Here is a 22,839-nt window from a genome sequence, read left to right as displayed (position 1 = left end):
CAATGCCTGGAGGTGGCATAGGAAAGGAGCGGTGTACAACAAACAAGAAAGAAACCAGAGTGAAAACTGAGTACTCTCTTTCAGCGTGCGTCACTGCCGAGCCCCCTTTGGTGCCCGGCAATGACGATTTGCAATGCCTGGAGATGGCATAGGAAAGGAGCGGTGTACAATATGCTGCAGCGCGGCATTGCCGGGGCGCCTCCGGCGCCCGGCAATACCGCAGTGCAGCTCATTGAGGCTGCATTGGGAGGGAGAGGTGTACACTAATTGATTGATTAATTGTATAATTAAAATCAATAAAAGATTATCACAAAATATTTTCATAATCAATTGGCTAATCGCATAACTAAACCACTAATGCTTCATCTGAAGATGTATTTTTAGAAATTTAATTAAATAAGTCATTTATAAAAAATTAAATAATTAATTGATTACTCAATAAATAATTAATCGATTAATCAATAAATACTTAATAGATGAAATGATTAATCAATAAATCAAAAACAAGTACACATACATTCAAAGTACACCGCCCCATGCCAAATAATTAAATATGCTGCAGCGCGGCATTGCCGGGGCGCCTCCGGCGCCCGGCAATACCGCAGTGCAGCTCATTGAGGCTGCATTGGGAGGGAGAGGTGTACACTAATTGATTGATTAATTGTATAATTAAAATCAATAAAAGATTATCACAAAATATTCTCATAATCAATTGGCTAATCGCATAACTAAACCACTAGTGCTTCATCCGAAGATGTATCTTTTAGAAATTTAATTAAATAAGTCATTTATAAAAAATTAAATAATTAATTGATTACTCAATAAATAATTAATCGATTAATCAATAAATACTTAATAGATGAAATGATTAATCAATAAATCAAAAATATCCTTGATAGCCACATCACTTGGTCACTCATGTCCAAATATTAGCTTCCCAGCTCAAAAGGTGCCTGAGATATTGGCCAAATGAGAAAGAAAATAAATAAATGATTAATAATGAAAATAAATAAATAATAATCATAAAAAAATTAAATTATTAATCAATTTGGTCAGAGAACACATAAACTACCACTATTTCATCAGAATCTGTAACTTAAAAAAAAAAATTTTTTTTGTCATTAATCGAATAATTAAATAATTAATCGATTAATTGATTAATTAATAAATCAAAAATATCCTTTGCAGCCAAATCACCTGGTCATTGGCATGTCCAAATATCAGCTTCCTAACTCAAAAGGTGCCTGAGTTAATAATGGTCAGAAGATAAATGAAATTTAATTAATTAAATAAGTACTTAATTAAACGCTAATAATTAAATAACTCCTCAATTAATTGATTATTCAAAAAACAAAAAATAACGTATTTGACAAAGGACTTGCTCACTACTGTGCCGAAATTTCAGCTTCCTAGCTCAAAGGATGGCTGAGATATCGTCCGGACAACCAAGAAAACAAACAAGAAACCAGAGTGAAAACTGAGTACTCTCTTTCAGCGTGCGTCACTGCCGAGCCCCCTTCGGTGCCCGGCAATGACGATTTGCAATGCCTGGAGGTGGCATAGGAAAGGAGCGGTGTACAATATCCTTGATAGCCACATCACTTGGTCACTCATGTCCAAATATTAGCTTCCCAGCTCAAAAGGTGCCTGAGATATTGGCCAAATGAGAAAGAAAATAAATAAATGATTAATAATGAAAATAAATAAATAATAATCATAAAAAAATTAAATTATTAATCAATTTGGTCAGAGAACACATAAACTACCACTATTTCATCAGAATCTGTAACTTTAAAAAAAAAATTTTTTTTGTCATTAATCGAATAATTAAATAATTAATCGATTAATTGATTAATTAATAAATCAAAAATATCCTTTGCAGCCAAATCACCTGGTCATTGGCATGTCCAAATATCAGCTTCCTAACTCAAAAGGTGCCTGAGTTAATAATGGTCAGAAGAGAAATGAAATTTAATTAATTAAATAAGTACTTAATTAAACGCTAATAATTAAATAACTCCTCAATTAATTGATTATTCAAAAAACAAAAAATACCGTATTTGACAAAGGACTTGCTCACTACTGTGCCGAAATTTCAGCTTCCTAGCTCAAAGGATGGCTGAGATATCGCCCGGACAACCAAGAAAGAAAACAAACAAACAACCAGAGTGAAAACTGAGTACTCTCTTTCAGCGTGCGTCACTGCCGAGCCCCCTTTGGTGCCCGGCAATGACGATTTGCAATGCCTGGAGATGGCATAGGAAAGGAGCGGTGTACAACAAACAAACAACCAGAGTGAAAACTGAGTACTCTCTTTCAGCGTGCGTCACTGCCGAGCCCCCTTTGGTGCCCGGCAATGACGATTTGCAATGCCTGGAGATGGCATAGGAAAGGAGCGGTGTACAACAAGAAACCAGAGTGAAAACTGAGTACTCTCTTTCAGCGTGCGTCACTGCCGAGCCCCCTTTGGTGCCCGGCAATGATGATGATTTGCAATGCCTGGAGATGGCATAGGAAAGGAGCGGTGTACAACAAGTACACATACATTCAAAGTTCACCGCCCCCATGCCAAATAATTAAATATCCCACAGCGCGGCATTGACGGGGCGCCTGGCAATACCGCAGTGCACCTCATAGAGGCTGCATTGGGAGGGAGAGGTGTACGCTAATTGATTGATTAATTGTAGAATTAAAATCAATAAAAGATTATCACAAATTATTTTCTTAATCAATTGGCTAATAGCATAACTAAACCACTCGTGCTTCATCCGAAGATGTATCTTTTAGAAATTTAATGAAATAAGTCATTAATAAAAAATTAAATAATGAATTGATTCACCAATAAATAATTAATCGATTAAATGATTAATCAATAAATCAAAAATATCCTTGATAGCCACATCACTTGGTCACTGTCATGTCCAAATATTAGCTTCCCAGCTCAAAAGGTGCCTGAGATATTGGCCAAATGAGAAAGAAAATAAATAAATGATTAATAATGAAAATAAATAAATAATAATCATGAAAAAATTGCATTATCAATCAATTCGGTCAAAGAACACATAAACCACCACCATTTCATCAGAATCTGTAACTGAAATTTTTTATTTTTTTTAGTAATTAATCGAATAATTAAATAATTAATCGATACATTGATTAATTGATTAATCAATAAATCAAAAATATCCTTGAAAGCCACATCACTTGGTCACTCATGACCAAATATTAGCTTCTGAGCTGAAAAGGTGCCTGAGATATTGGCCAAATGAGAAAAGACAAATAAATGATTAATAATGAAAAACAAAAAAACATAATCATAAAAAAATTAAATTATTAATCAATTCGGTCAGAGAACACATAAACCACCACCATTTCATCAGAATCTGTGACGAAAAAAAAAGCATTTTTTTTCGTCATTAATCAAATAATTAAATAATTAATCGATTAATTGATTAATTAATAAATCAAAAATAGCCTTTGCAGCCAAATCACCTGGTCATTGGCATGTCCAAATATCAGCTTCCTAACTCAAAAGGTGCCTGAGTTAATGGTCAGAAGAGAAAGGAAATTCGATTAATTAAATAAGTACTTCATTAATCGCTAATAATTAAATAACTCATCAATTAATTGATTAATCAAAAAAACAAAAAATACCGTTTTTGACAAAGGACTTGCTCACTATTGTGCCGAAATTTCAGCTTCCTAGCTCAAAGGATGGCTGAGATATCGTCCGGACAAACAAACAACCAAGAAAACAAACAACCAGAGTGAAGACTGAGTACTCTCTTTCAGCGTGCGTCACTGCCGAGCCCCCTTCGATGCCCAGCAATGACGATTTGCAATGCCTGGAGATGGCATAGGAAAGGAGCGGTGTACAACAAGTACACATACATTCAAAGTACACCGCCCCCATGCCAAATAATTAAATATCCTACAGCGCGGCATTGCCGGGGCGCCTTCGGCGCCCGGCAATACCGCAGTGCAGCTCATAGAGGCTGCATTGGGAGGGAGAGGTGTACACTAATTGATTGATTAATTGTATAATTAAAATCAATAAAAGATCATCACAAAATATTTTCTGAATCAATTGGCTAATAGCATAACTAAACCACTAGTGCTTCATCCGAAGATGTATCTTTTAGAAATGTAATTAAAGAAGTCATTAATAAAAAATTAAATAATTAATTTATTCATCAATAAATAATTAATTAATCGATTAATCAATAAATAATTAATCGATTAAATGATTAATCAATAAATCAAAAATATCCTTGATAGCCACATCCCTTGGTCACAGTCATGTCCAAATGTTAGCTTCCCAGCTCAAAAGGTGCCTGAGATATTGGCCAAATGAGAAAGAAAATAAATAAATTAATAATGAAAATAAATAAATAATAATCATAAAAAAATTAAATTATTTATCAATTCGGTCAGAGAACACATAAACCACCACCATTTCATCAGAATCTGTAACTTAAAAAAAAAAAATTTTTTCGTCATTAATCGAATAATGAAATAATTAAACGATTAATTGATTAATTAATAAATCAAAAATAGTGTTTGCAGCCAAATCACCTGGTCATTGGCATGTCCAAATATCAGCTTCCCAGCTCAAAAGATGCCTGAGATATTGGCCAAATGAGAAAGAAAATAAATAAATGATTAATAATGAAAATAAATAAATAATAATCATGAAAAAATTAAATTATTAATCAATTCGGTCACAGAACACATAAACCACCACCATTTCATCAGAATCTAACTGGGGGGAAAAAAAATTTTTTAGTAATTAATCAAATAATTAATCGATTAATAAATCAAAAATGGCCTTTGCAGCCAAATCACACCTCGTCATTGGCATGTCCAAATATCAGCTTCCTAACTCAAAAGGTGCCTGAGTTAATGGTCAGAAGAGAAATGAAATTCGATTAATTAAATACGTAATTAATTAATCGCTAATAATTAAATAACTCAATTAATTGATTAATCGAAAAACAAAAAATACCGTTTTTGATAAAGGACTTGCTCACTATTGTGCCGAAATTTCAGCTTCCCAGCTCAAAGGATGGCTGAGATATCGCCCAGACAAACAAAAGAAAACAACCAGAGTGAAAACTGAGTACTCCCATTCAGCGTGCGTCACTGCCGAGCCCCCTTCGGTGCCCAGCAATGACGATTTGCAATGCCTGGAGATGGCATAGGAAAGGAGTGGTGTACAATACTGATCGAATCCAGCATTGCACTGGTCGAATTACGAAGTCATAATTAAGGTACCGATGACATTAACATACCTTATTCCCCATGGGGAGTACTTCACAATGAGCCACGTTTCAAAAAAAATTCCATGGAGCGGTTTCCAGAGATAGAGGTGAAACGTTTTTCGATTTTTCCAAGATGGCGCCTGTAGCACGTGACCTATGACATCATAATTATCATTAAATTCTACAGGAGGAGGTGCTCCCATGTTCAAAATTGTGTCCATCGGACTAACAGTTGCCGAGAAAACATTTTCATACTGATCAAATCCAGCATTGCACTTGTCGAATTATGACGTCATAATTAAGGTACCGATGACATTAACATCCCTTATTCCCCATGGGGAGTACTTCACAATGAGATAAGTTTCAATTTTGTCCATGGAGAGGTTTCGGAGATAGAGGTGCAACGTTTTTCCGTTTTTCAATTTTTCCAAGATGGCGCCTGTAGTACGTGACCTATGATGTCATAATTATCATTAAAACATTGTACAAATTCCTTGTCCATCGGACTAACGGTTGCAGAGGAAATTTTTTTTCATACTGATCAGATAAAGCATGGTACTTGTCAAACAAGCATTCTGAGTATTGCGCTGCAATACATGTACCCTACCGGCAGTCTGTCGTCCAGAAAACTGTTGGGGAAATTACCAAAGTTCAAAGTGCCATAGCTGTCAAAAATGATCGAAACGTCATGAAGTTCGATCTTGATCTGTAACTTATCATGAGGAAACCATGTACCAAGTTTGAAATCATTAGCATTAAGAGTTTAGAAAAAAGGCCGGAAAACTGTTCTTTGCGTGACGGACGGACAGACGGAGTGCAAACCCATAGTCCCCTCCGGTGTACACCGGTCGGGGACTAATAATGACGTCATAATGAAGGCACTGATGTCATCATAAACATCTTATTCCCCATGGGGAGTACTTGACAATGAGACTGGTTTCAACTTTTTCCATCGAGCGGTTTGGGAGATCTAGAGGTGTAACGTTTTTCCAAGACACGGTCCATACCACGTGACCTATGAATGAATGATCGTTTTTAAGGCCATTTTCCCCGCTATAGCAGAGGTCAGCCTTGCGGGCCCCATGACAATCATGGGTCCCTGTTTGAGGCAATGTTGTTTTTATGGCTGGATGCCCTTCCTGGTGCCAACCCTTAGTCGCCTCTTATGATGCGGGATACGGTGTACCTATTCTAAACCGGGGTACACACAGGGATGCACCTATGACGTCATAATTATGAATAAAAAAAAACAGGTATTTGTTCGTTTAAACTCTTATGATTATGTTAGTATGATTCTACACGCTGCCCTGTCTTATAGTAACCATTGAAATTGGTTCAAAATACCTTTAGTCAGTGCAGTATACTGTTTATTCTACCAGGTGAGCAACAACACAACATGCATTTTAAAGGCCATTTTCCTTACGAGAGCGGGGGTTAGCCTTGCAGTCCCCATGACGATCTTCTCCATCTCTCCTTGTTAACCCCCTTGCCCGCATTTCATCTTCCACCATCTTTAGCCAAGTCTTTCTCGGTCTTCCCCGTCCTCTACTTCCTTCTACATTCATTTCCATCACTCTTCTCAACCAGTCACTTTCATCCTTCCTCAACACATGACCAAACCATCTCAACCTGTTCCTCTTCACAGCATCAATCACAGGCTCTATTCCCATCATCTTTCGCAATTCATCATTTGCCTTCCTCTCTCTCAACGATACTCCGCACATCCGTCGAACCATTCGCATTTCCACCCTTTCCAACCTTCGTTGCTGCTCGACGTTCATTACCCATGTCTCGCTCCCATAAATCATGACACTTCTCACACATGCAGCATACACCTTTCCCTTCAGCTTCAACGACACTCCCCTCATCATCAGCACGCCACTCAGTTCCCGAAACTTCTTCCATGCACATCACTCTAGCAACCGTTGCCGAGTCTGATCCACCTTCTCCATTCAGCACGTCTCCGAGGTAGCAAAATGTTTTCACACCTTCCAGCTTCACACCGTCTCCAAGATCCAACTCAACATTGCCTCCATCTGCAGCTCCCTCTGTGCACACCCTACATTTGAATGTAGCTGCCACACTGGTTAATGACCCTCTCAGACCACTACATTTTTGATGAACCCATTCAGCGCACATTTCACATTGAATGGAGTTCACTCCGACACCCTTCCCACACACAGCACACGGCCACTTCCCAGTTCTTTCCACCTCACCACATGCTTTACCACTTGCCATCACCTTCGTTTTTCCGATATTCACCTTCAGACCTTTTGTCTCCATACATTCCTTCCACTTGTTCATCTTTTCCTTCAGTCCATCCATACTTTCCGCAATAAACACCAGATCATCTGCATACAACAACTCCCACGGCAAACCCTCCTTTACGTTCTGAGCCAGCACCTCCATCACAGCTACAAATAGTGGTGGACTTAGTACCGACCCCTGATGCACTCCCACCTTCACCTCAAACTCACCACTGTTCCCGTCCTTCGTCCTTACAGCTGTGCGCGCTCTTTTGTACATTGCCATCACAACTATGATCAACCATTCCTCCACTCCTAACTTCCTCAATGCCCATGTCAATACTTTGCGTGGAACCCTATCGAATGCTTTCTCCAGATCAACAAACCCAAGAAACAACTTCTTCCTCTTCTCCATGTACTTCTCCTGCAACTGCCTCACAATGAAAAGCGCATCTGTCGTTCCTCTTTCTGGCATAAATCCAAACTGCATTTCGTCGATCTTCACTTTCTTCCTTATCCTCCTCTCCAACACCCTTTCCAATACCTTCATTCCATGCTCCAATAACCTTATCGCTCGGTACGAGCCACACTCGAGAGGGTCACCTTTCCCCTTGTATAGAGGGACGAGGGTACTCAGTTCCCAATCCACTGGAATGCGGCCTTCTTTCACCACCAGATTACAGATCTCTGTCATTCTCTTCACACCCCAACTTCCTGCTGCCTTCAACATATCTCCCACAACTCCCGTCAGCCCTCCCGCTTTTCTACCCTTCATTGCTTTTATCGCTTCCTCAACTTTCTTCTCAGTTATCTTCTCTGCCGGTCCTAAAACTGGGTTACTCTCTATGTTGCCATCCCATTCATTCTCTGTATTCAACAGCATTTCCACACATCTTTTCCATCTTCCTTTAATTCCATCTGGGTCGACAACAATTTGTCCCACTTCATCCTTCAAGCAACTCACCCCGATCACATCACACCTCTCTTTCGCTATCTGCTTTGCAATCCTGAATACTGCTTTCTGACCCTCTTCCGAATCCAAGCGTTCTCCGAACATTTTCCTCCATGCCTCCTGCGCCTTTGCTACCTCTTTCTTTGCATCCTTCCTGGCTGCCTTATAACTTTCATGCTCTGCTGTTTCTGCTCCCGTACCCTTCGCCTTCTGCCACTCCTTGAACTTCTTCCTCTTCTCGTCAATCCTCTTTCCAACTTCATCATCCCACCACCATGTTTCCAAGTGCCTCGGTGGTCCTTTTGTCCATCCACATACCTCACCAACGGCTCCCAAAAGACTAGCTTTCATTGCCATCCAACCACTTTCAAGCTCAACCACATCATCCTCGACCCCACTCAGCCTCTCTTTTAATGCCTCCCTTACTGTCCTCTTTCAACCTCCACACCTTCATTCTCGGTTGGTACTTCACCCGCCGAGCTCTCCTCGCACCTTTCACCCTTATGTCGCAGACAACCAAGTGGTGCTGTGAAACAGCCTCCTCCCCTGGGATGACCTTTGTGTCCCGGAGGTGCCCCCTATCTCGCCTATGCACCATCAGGTACTCAACGGTTGTCGTCGACCCACCTGACGTGTTTGTATCAAGCTTATTATGCTCTTTCTGGAACTGAGTATTACAAATCAACAAAACAGCTCCATCAGCAAACTCCAAAATCCTTTCACCTTCTCCATTTCTCACCATATCCGTAACCCCCATGAACTCCGTCAAAACCATCCATACTCCTTCCCACATGTCTATTTAGGTCTCCTCCAACCACAACTTCCTCATCTTTCACGTTTTCCATCAGCTTCTCTATCACACACCAGAACTTGTCCTCTTCATCGCTTCGACCAACCTGCGGAGCATATCCTGAGATGACGTTCACCAAGAGCTTTCCAATCATCATTTTCACCATCATCAACCTATCACTCACTCTAGTCACACTCACCACACTGTCTACAAACTCCTCAGAAAACAGGACACCAACACCATTCACGCCCTCAAGGCACCCTGGGCACATAAACTTGTATTTCTGTCCCTGCCTACCCTTCACCATTCACGCCCTCCAAGCACCCTTGCCACACAAACTTGTATTTCTGTCCCTGCCTACCCTTCACCATTCTCACACCACTTCCCTTCCATCTCGTCTCTTGCACACAACATATGTCCACTCTTCTTCTGACCAATACTTCTACGACTTCTCCTGATCTCCCTGTCATTGTCCCTACATTCCATGTCCCAAACCTCAGAAACCGATCTCCACTTCGGGCTGTATCCTGCCCATATGTAGTTGTAATCCTGACAAATCTCACACTCTTACGATGTCTCTCCGAAAAGACCGACTGGACAACCCTCCCATCCACTTTCTGAATAATCCTCTCCAAGAAGTTCTGTCACTCAAGCTTGTGGGGTCTCACTATCTGCCATGATCTTTCCTGGGAAAACCACATTTCCAAGCTAGCCTCCAAAGCCAGTTGCCGACTGGGCATCCTCCGTCGTGCGAAGTCCTTCTTTGGCACACCTGAGCTCTTCACCACATACAAGGCTTTCATCCACAGCTCAATAGAATACTGCTCTCCCCTCTCGGCTGGTGCTCCGGCCTCACACCTAGCTCGCCTTCACGCTGTTGAAACCAAAGCAAAGCATTCAGAATCATTGGAATCTCCCGCGATGAAGCTAACTCCAAGGGCCTCTCACTCACTCACCGCAGGCAGGTTGGTGGTCTTTCCGTCTTCTACCGACTCCTCTCTGGCCTTGCCCCCCCCCCCCCCAGCTCTCTCTGGGCTCTGTCCCGCAAATATTCCTACAGGTCGCACAAGATCTGCCTGCAACCCTCTTTTGGTTAAACTGCCAAAATCAACACTCTCTGCTCACCTTCACTCCTTCATTCCTCTTTTCTCCCACCTCCGGAACAAACTCCCTCACTCTCTTCAATCCCACTCCACCCTCCAAGTCTTTAAAACAGCTGTTCACCACCATCTCTTATCTTCCCCCCATCCAAAACCTTGATCTTTTCTACCCCCGCTAATTTCACCCCAATTCCACTTTTTGAAATACCAACTTTTGTCCTGGAAGTCCTTGGTGTCCTTGTGCTTTATACTTCTCCCCCCCCCCCCCCCCTTCCCACGCCTCCTCCCCCCGGGCCCTCTCCCTTCCACACATCTCCCTGCTCTCGGATGTTGTGTGTGCGCGCTTCCCCTTTTCTCCCCATCTTGTCTTCCGCTCCCTCTTTTTGTGTATTTTGTTTGTCTGGTCGATTTGTTTGTGAAGTTAATGTTAGCTCTTTCACGAGCCTCGATTCAGTATACAAAAAAAAAAAGAAAAAAAAAATTGTCATGGTTCTCTTTTTGAGGCAATGTTTTTATGGCCGGATGCCCTTCCTGATGCCAACCCTCTTAGTCGTCTCTTACGACACGCAGGGATACGGTGTACCTATTCTAATCCAGGGTACACACTGGGAAACGTTTAAAACATGGAAATTCCTGGGGGGGGGGGGGGGGGGAGGGCGGCGTCGGCATCACGGCTGCGGTTTAAACATATTGAAATAATATTTAAACAAAACCATGAAAAACAATCTGGGAAAGGTCCAAGTGAGAACGTGGATTTGAGAAAGCAGGAGCAGAGGTGGAAGAAAACGAGATATAGGGGGCGGGGCACAAGTCGAGACGAGGAGGAGAGCGAACAAGCACGTGTCCGGGAGGAGAGAAAGAATTATTATAGAAAAAAAAAAATTTGGTTTGTTTGTTTGTTCTGTTTTCAAAACGCTGGACAAAGGGTAAGATGTTCGTGAGGTAGGGGGGAGAGAAGAAAATCAAAGAAACAAGCAAATACTATGAAGGAAAGAAGAACCCATATTCACAAAACACTGACGGGGGGAGGGAGCCCGGAGAGACCAGGCCGCACGAGGCGCGAACAAAAAAACAACTAATTACACACAAATTTGCAACAACTACAAAACCAAAACCAAATAGAAACACAATAACACATACACAACAAAATACCCAGTGGAAATTTGACAAAGACACGAACGGGAAAACACTCAAACTTTGATGCCGTGGAGAGATCCTCGCAAGCCTCGTTGCTCGAGCGAGGGGCGAGCGCGAGGGGTATTTCCCCTATGTTTTAATGCCATGAACAAAGTTTACTACATTAGCAGATACCTACACTGGCGACTTCGCCGGAGGCAGCATAAAAAAAAATAAAGAAAAAAGGGGAGACGACTCCACTTGTAGGAATACCTATAATAGAATAGGTGTAGGTGTAGGTGCAGAGATGGTTCACGGACGCAACTTAACTCACGTCATCAGCATCACTTTCCCCTCTGACAACGATATTCCTTCGTTTCTTCAGCAAATCATCTTTCTTGGCTTTCCGAAGTACCACAGTCTCGTCGAATGTACGGCGACGAATAGCCTGGGGAGGGGGAAACCAGGAGCAGAAGCAGCTCAATTCAACATTTTTTTTTTTGTAATTTCATCAGTACATCAGGATTTGCAAAGCAACGCAAATGGGCACCATGAAACGCGTTGCATCCTTCTGGAGAACACATCGAGAATACAAGCATTTCATTCTTAAATTTGTACATCGATGTCAGTTATACAACAACTCAATATGTTCATGTTTGATTGACAGTTTCAATCACCTGACTGAGCTCATGACAAACTAAAATTCCTGCAATCAAGAAAAAGAAAAGCCAATCAAGAACCTCACCTCGCCCTATACCAGCTCGAATTCTTCGTTCGCATGCAGCACAAGGCTGTTGGGTAGCATCATTAGCTGAGCGCAAAGCTTTGCCGCTGATGCAATACCCTCTGTCGGTTAGAGCAGGAATTTGGCCAGGGTATCGGCGATAGCTAAGCTACTCTTCACAAAAGACACTGTGGGTTACCGTCCGTCCACCAACTAATGCTAACGGATGTGACAGCTAGTTTAACGTTCATCCTGTGGACGGCACACATCGATGCCTCATCCTGCCTGTGAGATACCAATATGACGGTTTGTTCATGGCCCAAAATGCGAACCCAGGCTCAATGGCTCAGAGGAAAATGTGCCTACCTTTAGAGCATCCTGCCATACCACCTGCTTGGATTGTGTGCAATGAAACTGTAAACACAAGAGGCCAATCAAGCCTATGCTAGATCCACTACGCCCCTCCAGCGACGTCCTCCGTAAAGCACAACACAAACAACTAGAAAGAGCAATCAGAGATTGCAGATCCTCGCCAGGACGTGTTTTCAGTGGTTTTTAAGGCTTTTGTGTTAAAACTAATATGGTGGCCGAACCAGGTGACTTGACTGATGACTTCATCTTTTTTTTTTTCTTTTTTTTTTTCCCCTCCACCAATTTATCCCTAGATGGTCACGAAATTTCATCTTGAGCGGATTAAGTTTTTGTACTTGTCGAATTATGACGTCATAATGGAGGCACATATGACATCATTAACATATGTTATTCCACATGGAGAGTTCTTTACAATGAGCCACGTCTCAATTTTTTTTCTATGCAGTGCTTTCGGAGATAGGTGCAATTTTTTTCGGTTTTTCCAAGATGGCGGCCGAATCACGTGACCTATGACGTCATAATTATTAAAAAATTATATAGGAGTTGCTGCACCTATGGTGAAAATTTCCTGTCAATCGGACCAACGGTTGCAGAGAAAAATCATTTATTCTGTGCGGACAAACAAACAGACGCAAATGCAATACCCTTTCCTCAGGCTAGGGTAATAAAAACAAATACGCTCAATGGGATGGGGGATTCTATAGGTCGAGCAGTGCAGTACTATCAGATTAAAAATTAAAAAAACAATCTGCATATGGGGGCCATTTTGGGAGAGGCGGGGGGGTGTTAGGTAAGGGTACATCAACATTGAAAGGTTAACATTTGATTTTAAAAGCCAAGAATAAAACACTAATCAGTCAGGAAAAATGACAATGGCAACCTCCACAACTTGATCCACATTAATATCATAATGTCCAGACGAGGTGGCAAGATGATCATTTAATGACATTGCTGCAAGCAAAAAACCAAAACCCCCAACCAACCGAGATCACGGCGAGATCACGGCGAGGTCACGTCTTTTCGAAGCTGTTCCATGCGCTCACGCTTTCGAAGCTAAGTGATCTTTCACAATTGTGTTTTTGTCGAGACTGTATCCATCTTTCGGTGTATGTACCTATAGCGTATCTTTTGGAAAATTTTCGGTGCTAATTTTTCGTACATGTATACACAATCGTCGGTTAATGCGTATCGAGTATTCTGCGGCCTAGTACTCGTAAGCTTAGGCTACCGTACCGTCTCCGACCTTGTGGTTTTGTTTTTCTCAGCGATTCGTCGAATGCGCTGCAATTATTTTCGTTCTCTGTTTCGTCCCAGTCGTTCACCCCATACCTCCTTGTTTAATATCTACTCAAAAAAAAAAAAAAAAACCCCAAAAAATATTTCCTTCCCAGGTCTTATTCGTTTGTTGTTCTTATTTGTTCGTTCGTTCTTCGTTCACGTTGTTCGCGATCACGTGGTTAGAAATGTATAATCTCTCCCCTGAACAACTATTTTCTCTCATATATTATAACACCCTTTTCTTCTTCTCCTACAAAAGGATGCTTTCGTCTTGCTCACCAAATCTATTCATTCCAAAAAATATATATAATACCATATCTTACAGTTCCTCCTTTCTACATTCCCTAAACTATCCAGAACTCCACCCCTCCTTCAGCGTCCTCAAACGTATTTTTGACTCGAAGGTCTCAAACTCATTTTGCAAAAAATGTTCGTTTCCCATGAATCATACACTTTTCAAAATCCAATCTCACCCCTCCCCTCCAAATCCTCCCCATCACCCATCCCTTTCAAATCTCCCCCCCTTGCCCCTTCCCTCCCCTCCCTCTTAAACTACCCCCCACACCCCTCCCCTCCGAGACTCTCCCTCGCTCCTCCCCTCCTAGACTCCCCTCACCCCTCCTCCTCAAAGCATCCTCGCTGCTTCTTCCCCCTTCCAACTTTCACCTTCATCTCCCCCAACCTTCTGCCTCGCTCTTCCCCCTCCTCAAATAACACCTCACTGTGCCTCACCCAATCTCCATCAAACCTTTTGTCCGCCCCATTCTTCCCTTTCTCCAAGCTATTCTGAAATCTCTGACACCTTCAACAGCTCTCCCTACCTCTTCCTCCTCTTCCACATCTTACCCTATCCCTCCCCCCCCCCCCCCCCCCGTTCTGGACCCGATGCTCCCCCTTCCTCTTCATTAACGGGATAGACCTTCAAACATCCGGGGCCTTCGCTCAAACTTGACTGATCTCTCCATACAGGTTGCTTCTGACAAACCAGATGTGATCGGCTTAACAGAAACTTTCCTCCTTCATGATGTCTCTGATGCCTTGGTATCTCTCCCAGGTTACTCCCTCCTCCAGTATGATAGACCTGAGCCTCGTCCTGGAGGTGGGGTTGCCATCTTCATAAAAAACTCTTCCTCACTCGCCCTCCACTGCCCTCTCTCCACCTCACCCCCAGGAATACCTTTGGCTACGGCTTCCCCTTCGCTCCCACCTTTTGTTCATGTGTGTTGTACCGTCCACCAAACAGCGATGACTCCATCTACATCTCGCTGTCTGATAATATGGACCAACTTATATCTACCCATCCCAACTCTCTTCCTCATATGTGGTGATTTCAATTGTCACCATGCCAGTTGGCTGGGTGCGGGTACCTCTCACCAGCCATGGCTCTTCAGCAAAGGACTTCTGCGACTCACTGGGACTGACACAATCTGTCAATTTCCCGACCCGGATCTCAGTCAACGGAGCATCTTCTCTTCTGGATTTGGTTATGACTAACTTCCCTGAAAATGTCTGCTGCTCTTCTTCTGCTACAATCAGCTCATCTGATCATGTGCTTGTCAAAGTGGACATCTCTGACCATTCTCAGAGAGCCTCCTCAGCGTCGACGAGTCTGGCATTTCACTCAGGCCAACTGGCACTGTCTTCAAGCAGCCATCAATCATCTGGACTGGTCTCCCATCTCTACCACCTCTGACATCAACTCATCCTGGGAATTCTTTCAAAGTAAATTGCTCTCTCTCATGCACAGATTTATCCCATCTCGTCTTCAGTTGTCATACCCTTCCTCCCGTCCATGGTACACAGAATCTTGTGGTGAGGCTGTTGCCCTGAAACAACTTGCTTTCGTCTCCTGGAAAGCAAATCCAACGGAAGGAAATCTCATTTCCTTTCACAAAGCCCGAAACAAGTGTGTGTCCACCCTCAGGAGAGCCAGGAAACAATATCTCACCGTTCTCAAGACCGAACTCTTTTCTGTCTCCCTCTTCCAAATCCTGGTGGCGTCTGGTCAAATCTGTTTCTGGTGTTTGTTTCTCCTCCATCCACTCCCTCACCTCAAACGGCTTAACGGCTGACTCCGCACGTGAAAAAGCTGAATGCCTCAACTCTGTGTTTGCCTCTAAATCTTGTGTCCCAAACCCATCCTTCTCTGTACCCACCGTACCCAGTCGTACTCAGCTGCTCCTGGACTCTGTGTCCTTTCCTCCTGACAAGGTGGAAAAGTTTCTGTCAACCCTCGACTCTGATTCTGCAACTGGTCCTGACAGCATCAGCCCACGGGTCCTAAAATAATGTTCTTCCGCTCTTTCACTCCCTCTTTCTGTTCTCTTCACCCTCTTTTGCTCAAAGTCATCTGCCATCTGCTTGGAAATCAGCCAACATCACCGCTTTGCACAAAAAAGGGGAAAAAACAGATCGCAGCAACTACAGACCAATCAGCCTTCTCCCAATTATCAGCAAAGTCATGGAATCCATCTTCGCATCAGATATGAAATCTTTCCTCTTCTCCAATGGCTTGATCTCTGATCATCAATTTGGTTTCAGACCTGGTCACTCTACTCTGGACATGCTGCTTCTGCTTTCTCAACAATGGATGGAGGTCCTCAACGCCAAACAGGAAATTAGAGCTGTCTCCCTTGACATTTCACGTGCCTTCGATACGGTCTGGCACCCTGCTCTGCTCACCAAACTCTCCTCCTTTGGTATCCATGGAAATCTCCACGCATGGCTGGCGGACTTCCTCTCTGGTCGTAGTCAACGTGTGGCCCTGAATGGGTTTCTCTCATCTCCTCTTCCTGTTCAGGCTGGAGTTCCCCAAGGTAGTGTTCTGGGCCCTGTGCTTTTTCTGGTCTTCATCAATGATCTCTCTGACTCTCTTGAAAATCCTCTCTATCTCTTTGCCGACGACTCTACTCTCTGTCGCTCCATTCCTCATCCCTCAGATCGGCAGTCTGCAGCCTCCTCACTCTCTGCAGACCAGGACAAAATCACAGACTGGGCAAACAAATGGAACATGTCTTTCAATCCTGATAAATCTCACACTCTTACGATGTCTCTCCGAAAAGACCGACTGGAAAACCCTCCCATCCACTTTCTGAATAATCCTCTCCAAGAAGTTGTCACTCAAACTTTTGGGTCTCACTATTTGCCATGATCTTTCCTGGGAAAACCACATTTCAAATCTGGCCTCCAAAGCCAGGCGCCGACTGGGCATCCTCCGTCGTGCGAAGTCCTTCCTTGGCACACCTGAGCTCCTCACCACATACAAGGCTTTCATCCACAGCTCTATGGAATGCTGATCTCCCCTCTGGTCTGGTGCTCCTGCCTCACACCTCGCTCGTCTTCACGCTGTTGAAACCAAAGCGTTCAGAATCATTGGAATCTCCCGCGATGAAGCTAACTCCAAGGGCCTTTCACTCACTCACCGCAGGCAGGTTGGTGGTCTTTCCGTCTTATACCGACTCCTCTCTGGCCTTGCCCCCCCCCCAGCTCTCTCTGGGCTCTGTCCCCCAAATATTCCTACAGGTCGCACAAGATCTGCCTGCAACCCTCTTATGGTTAAACTGCCAAAATCAAGACTCTCTGCTCACCTTCACTCCTTCATTCCTCTTTTCTCCCGCCTCTGGAACAAACTCCCTCACTCTCTTCAATCCCACTCCTCCCTCCAGGTCTTTAAAACAGCTGTTCACCACCATCTCTTATCTTCCCCCATCCAAAACCTTGATCTTTTCTACCCCTGCTAATTTCACCCCAATTCCACTTTTTTGAAATTCCAACTTCTGTCCTGGAAGTCTTTGGTCCCCTTGTGTTGTATACCTCTCCCTCCCCCCTTCCCACGCCTCCTCCCCCCAAGCCCTCTCCCTCCCACACTTCTCCCTGCTCTAAAATGTTGTGGTTGTGTGCTTCCCCTTCTCTCCCCATCTCGTCTTCCGCTCCCTCTTTTTGTATATTTTGTTTGTCTGGTTGATTTGTTTGTGAAATAAATGTTAGCTCTTTCACGAGCCTTGATTCAGTATACACAAAAAAAAAAAAAAAAAAAAAGCATCAACCATTTTGTTTTCATGGATGCTCTTCAGCTTGTCCTTTTTGGGTCCCTCAATCTGCCTAGAAGTCAGCTCCCGACACGTGGCATATAACACCTCCATAACTCGGATTTCTAACTCCTTCCACGCATGCAGCGAATGCATCGCTTTCAAAAGAACAAACCCTCTATTCTATTCCAGTGGACGCTAGAATGTCCCAAGACAGTCAACAAAGTGTTGTTCCCTTCTCATCTACATCAATGACCTCTCCAATGCTCTGGAAGAATCTTCCTTTTTGCAGTTGGCAAGTCAGTGCCCGACCTCACTCATGATCTTGTGGCTGAATGGAAGCAAATCCCCGCAGCAATGTTCTAACATCTAGTGGAAAGCCTTCCTAGAAGAGTGGAGGCTGTTATAGCAGCAAAGGGGAGACAAACTCCATATTAACGCCCATGATTTTGGATTGAGACGTTCGATGTTCGGATGTCCACATACTTTCGGTCAAGTAGTGAATCTATGCAGATATAAACCACCTTTAGAGGCCATTTTTCCCCGCAAAGCGGGGGTTGGCCTTTTTCGGGAGCCGTGGTTGTTGTTGTTTTTCGGTCCCCTTTTTGAAGCAATGTTTTACGGCCGGATGCCCTTCCTGACGCCAACCCTTTTTGCCGCCTTTAACGACAAACAGGGAATTACCAGTGAGCTGGTACTCAATTAGCCAACCTCGGAAGGATGACAGGCTGAGTCAACCCCCCTGGCGTTAATTCAGCGATCGAACTACAACTTAGAATGCATCAATAAATTTTGAAAACTTTTTTGATCGATTGGACCATCCATTGGACATCATTCTGTGGTTTTAAATATAACGAGCTGTCGATGGATACAAAATGGCGCCCATGAACCACGTGACCAGACATTTAAGGCACACGCCATATCTACTCCGAGTATGCAATGACTACTTTTGTATACCCCCAAACGCCCACAAATTTTTTTTTCCTATAAAAAAATGAAATAAAAATAAAATGTAAAATACAAAACGAGACAGATTTACAAACTCCAATCCTGGTGTTAAAAAAAAAATTGTTTTAACTAAAACTTCCCCGAATATAGTGTTGTCAAAATAACGTACCTTGATATCTCTACCTTTGTTCTTGTACTTGGCAGAGTGAGGGATTTTCTCGAGGTTTTTCGGTTTGGACATGGTGCTTGGTGGATTGGGCAAGGGTCGTGGGAAGGGGGGAGAGAGAGAGAGAGAGTTTCATTGGTTTGGGATGGAAGCGACCGGGGATGTCGGGTGAGGAATACACATCACATTCGGATTTTGACATCAATATCATTCATCTATAGTATACAGCACACCCAACCGGCCCACCTGTCCTGCCAATACCCACGCCCCAAACAAATTAAAAAATCAATTGCCAAGTATAGAGAACTCGGCCAACCACGTGACCACGGACAAGATGCGATCTTCAAACGCCGGAGCAGCTAGCTCCGTACACAGCCGGCTTAAAGTACATCGAGTGCAGCAGGCAGGCCAGGGCAGCGTGGCGTGCAGCTGCACCTATATATAAAATAATATAACACATCTCATTTTTTTCATTTCTGTTCCTCAAAATTCTATCTCTCTTACACACACACACACACACACACACACACACACACACACACACACACACACACACACACACACACACACACACACACACACACACACACACACACACACACACACACACACACACACACACACACACACACACACACACACACACACACACACACACACACACACACACACACACGTCCCAGGTTGTACACTGTAACCTTACACACGGTCAGAGCCTCTTCTTTCAAAGTTTTCGCCGAACCGAACCGACCTCAACTACCAACACCCCAAAGGCGCCAAGGTTGACCCTCTTATCCAATCACGAGAATCTCCCCGCCTACTGCCCAATTAGCGGCGCCCACAGCGCCCACGACGCGCCACGTGACCCAATGACGCAGTGCCTTGCCGTCAATCAGAGCGCCCATCTCGGGTTACCGGCTTCTTCCTCTTCTCAAATGGAGTGAAAAATGTGTGGAACATTTTGATAATTTGATACATTAGTGAGAAAGGGCGCGATGTGGTGCGGATTGAGAATCGTCTCTTTCTCTCTCTCGGTTTTACACGGGAGAACGAAGGCCAAGACGGTGATGCCATTACTTTAGTTCCATTTTGAACCGGAAGTGCCTGCTTGACTTTTGGGTACGAAGGAGGGGTTCCGGGGCGCATTTTGACGTCATACTTAAGACACCGAATGACGTAATCGTTAACACCACTTGTTCCCCATGCGGAGTTCTTTACAATGAGCCACGTTTTAATTTTTTCCATGGAGTGATTTCGGAGATATAGAAGTGCAACGGTTTTCGGTTTTTCCAATATGGCGCCTGTACCACGTGACCTACGACGTCATCATTACACTTAAAAAAATTCTACACGAGGATTCTTCAGCTATGGTGAAATTTTGTGTCAATCGGACCAACAGTATTTGGTTTTTCCAAGATGGCGCTTGTACTACGTGACCTACACCGTCATCATTATCATTTTAAAAATTCTACACGAGGATTCTTCATCTATGGTGAAAATTTTGTCAATTGGACCAATGGTATTTTGTTTTTCCAATATGGCGCCTGTACCACATGACCTACGCGATCATCATTATCATTTCAAAAATTATACACGAGGATTCTTCAGCTATGGTGAAATTTTTGTGTCAATCGGACCAACGGTTGCCGAGAAAATGAATTTTAAAAATGCAAGCATGCACGTACGTACGCCACACGTACGCACGCAACCACAACCAATCGCTTATAATAATAATAATAATTCATTTATTTTGTATAGCGCTTTTCCAGAAGCCCAAAGGCGCTTTGATAGAGTGGAAAACATAATGCATAACAATACATGAAAACAACAATTGCAAAAAGACAAGAATCAATAGGGAAATATTTAAAGCAAAAGGAGGGAGAAGGAGAAAAGATAGTCAGGGGTTAGATGCTGTGGGTTGAATGTTGAATGCAGTGTTGAACAGGTGGGTCTTTAGTGATGTTTTGAATGTGGTGAGTGAGGAAGAGTCTCTGATGGTGTGAGGTAGTGAGTTCCAGAGGGTGGGAGCAGCGATGGAGAAGGCCCTGTCCCCCCAGGATCTGAATTTGGTCCGGATGGAGGGGGTCAGGAGGTTGGTACCAGCAGAGCGGAGGTTGCGGGTGGGAGTGTGTCTGGAGAGGAGGTCAGCCAGGTAGGATGGGGCCAGGTTATGGAGGGCTTTGTATGTCAAGAGGAGGATTTTGTACTGGATTCTCTGGGGGATGGGGAGCCAGTGAAGCTCGTAAAGGACGGGGGTGATGTGGTCACGGGTCCGGGAATGGGTGAGTAGACGGGCAGCGGAGTTCTGAATGTATTGGAGTTTATTGGTGATTTTTGAGGGTGAACCATAGAGGAGGCTATTGCAGTAGTCCAGACGGGAGGTGATGAAGGCGTGGATGAGGGTTTCTGCAGCCGTGGAGGAGAGGGATGAGCGGAGACGGGCAATGTTTTTCAGGTGAAAGAAGGCTGACTTTGTGATCTGTTTAGTGTATTTGTCGAAGGAAAGGGTTTGGTCAAAGATGACGCCAAGATTCCGGATGTGAGGGGAGGTGGATACTGGGATACCGTCGATGTTGAGGGCAAAGTTATGGGTGGATTTTGTGAGCGTTTTTGGGCCAATGATGATTATTTCAGATTTATCACAGTTAAGCTTGAGGAAGTTGATTTGAAGCCAGGATTTTATTTCAGTGATGCAGTTTGTCAGGATAGAGTGGGTGTCGGTGGAGACGGACTTGGTGGAGATGAAAAGCTGGATGTCATCGGCGAAGCAGTGGAATTGGAGACCATGACGGCGGATTAAGTGACCGAGGGGGGACAGGTAAAGGATGAAGAGGAGGGGGCCAAGAACTGAACCTTGGGGGACACCTTGGGGGAGGGGAGCAGTGGGGCATTTGCAGTTATTGATGGAGATGAACTGGCGTCTGTCAGAGAGGTATGATTTAATCCAAGAGAGGGCAGTGCCGGTAACGTTAAAGGTGGATTCAAGTCGGGTGAGGAGGATGGTGTGATCGATGGTGTCAAAGGCAGCGCTGAGGTCGAGGAGGACGAGAATGTTGAGGTTGCCAGCGTCAGAGGAGAGGAGAAGGTCGTTGGTGATTTTGAGGAGAGCAGTTTCAGTACTGTGGTTGGAGCGGAATCCAGATTGGAATGTTTCATACAGGTTATTGGCAGAGAGATGATGTTTGAGTTGAGTGGCTACAGCGCGTTCCAAAACTTTTGACAGAAAGGGTAGGTTGGGAGTAGGTTTGACGCTTAACCCAACATTTTACTTTGCAAGCGCAGGGTAACAATAGTGTGAAACTCTCGGATAATTTCAGGATCTTCCGACTGGAGTTTCGTCACTACAGCCAGAATCTCCGTGAGTCGCTGGACGCCTTATCAGCCGGTGCAAGCTTCTCTCCCAGATGTGTGATTTCAGCTCCAAACAAGAAGAGGACGGCCGCTTGATATAACAGATCATTGCAAGTACCCAAATGTCCGACTTTCAGAAGGAGCTTCTGACAAAACCTAAGACCTTTACTCGTGACGAGGCCTTGAAACTGGGGTGCACATACGAGGCGTCCACCACATACCTCTAACAGCTGCATGCTATGAGTGACTTTGCTAACATAGGAGCCAACAACATAAGCATCTCCGCTGTTGGCCCGAGACACAGTAAGTGCAAAAACTGTGGTACCTCACATCCTCCAACACGAATCAGCCCTGCTCACAACGACACATGCCGATTGTGTGCTAAACTAGGCCATTGGGCCCAGTTCTGTCTTGTGTCCAAGTTTCAACAAATGTGACCGACAACTCTCATTGAGTGCCTACAGTCACCAAACACCCAACGACTATGGTCCAGCAGGGAATGCTTGC

The 22,839-nt window shown here is 43.8% G+C and overlaps 1 protein-coding gene across 1 annotated transcript in view; it reads right to left on the bottom strand.

The window, feature by feature from the left end:
* The window catches only part of LOC144892448 (importin subunit alpha-1-like), a 119,052-nt gene extending 99,321 nt beyond the window's left edge, over positions 1 to 19,731 (bottom strand). Inside the window, exons 1-3 of the mRNA XM_078779332.1 lie at positions 19,685 to 19,731; positions 18,985 to 19,060; positions 11,800 to 11,913 (exon numbers count right to left, since the gene is read on the bottom strand). Of these exons, the coding sequence (XP_078635458.1) occupies positions 11,800 to 11,913; positions 18,985 to 19,056 (186 nt within the window). The 5' untranslated portion in view covers positions 19,057 to 19,060; positions 19,685 to 19,731. The remainder of the gene's footprint in view (positions 1 to 11,799; positions 11,914 to 18,984; positions 19,061 to 19,684) is intronic.
* Positions 19,732 to 22,839: the final 3,108 nt, after the last annotated feature.

Source organism: Myxine glutinosa, chromosome 5, assembly GCF_964187855.1.
Source record: "Myxine glutinosa chromosome 5, kmMyxGlut1.1, whole genome shotgun sequence".
In the NCBI taxonomy this organism is placed as follows: domain Eukaryota; kingdom Metazoa; phylum Chordata; class Myxini; order Myxiniformes; family Myxinidae; genus Myxine; species Myxine glutinosa.
This window is presented reverse-complemented; position numbering and strand designations above follow the sequence as displayed.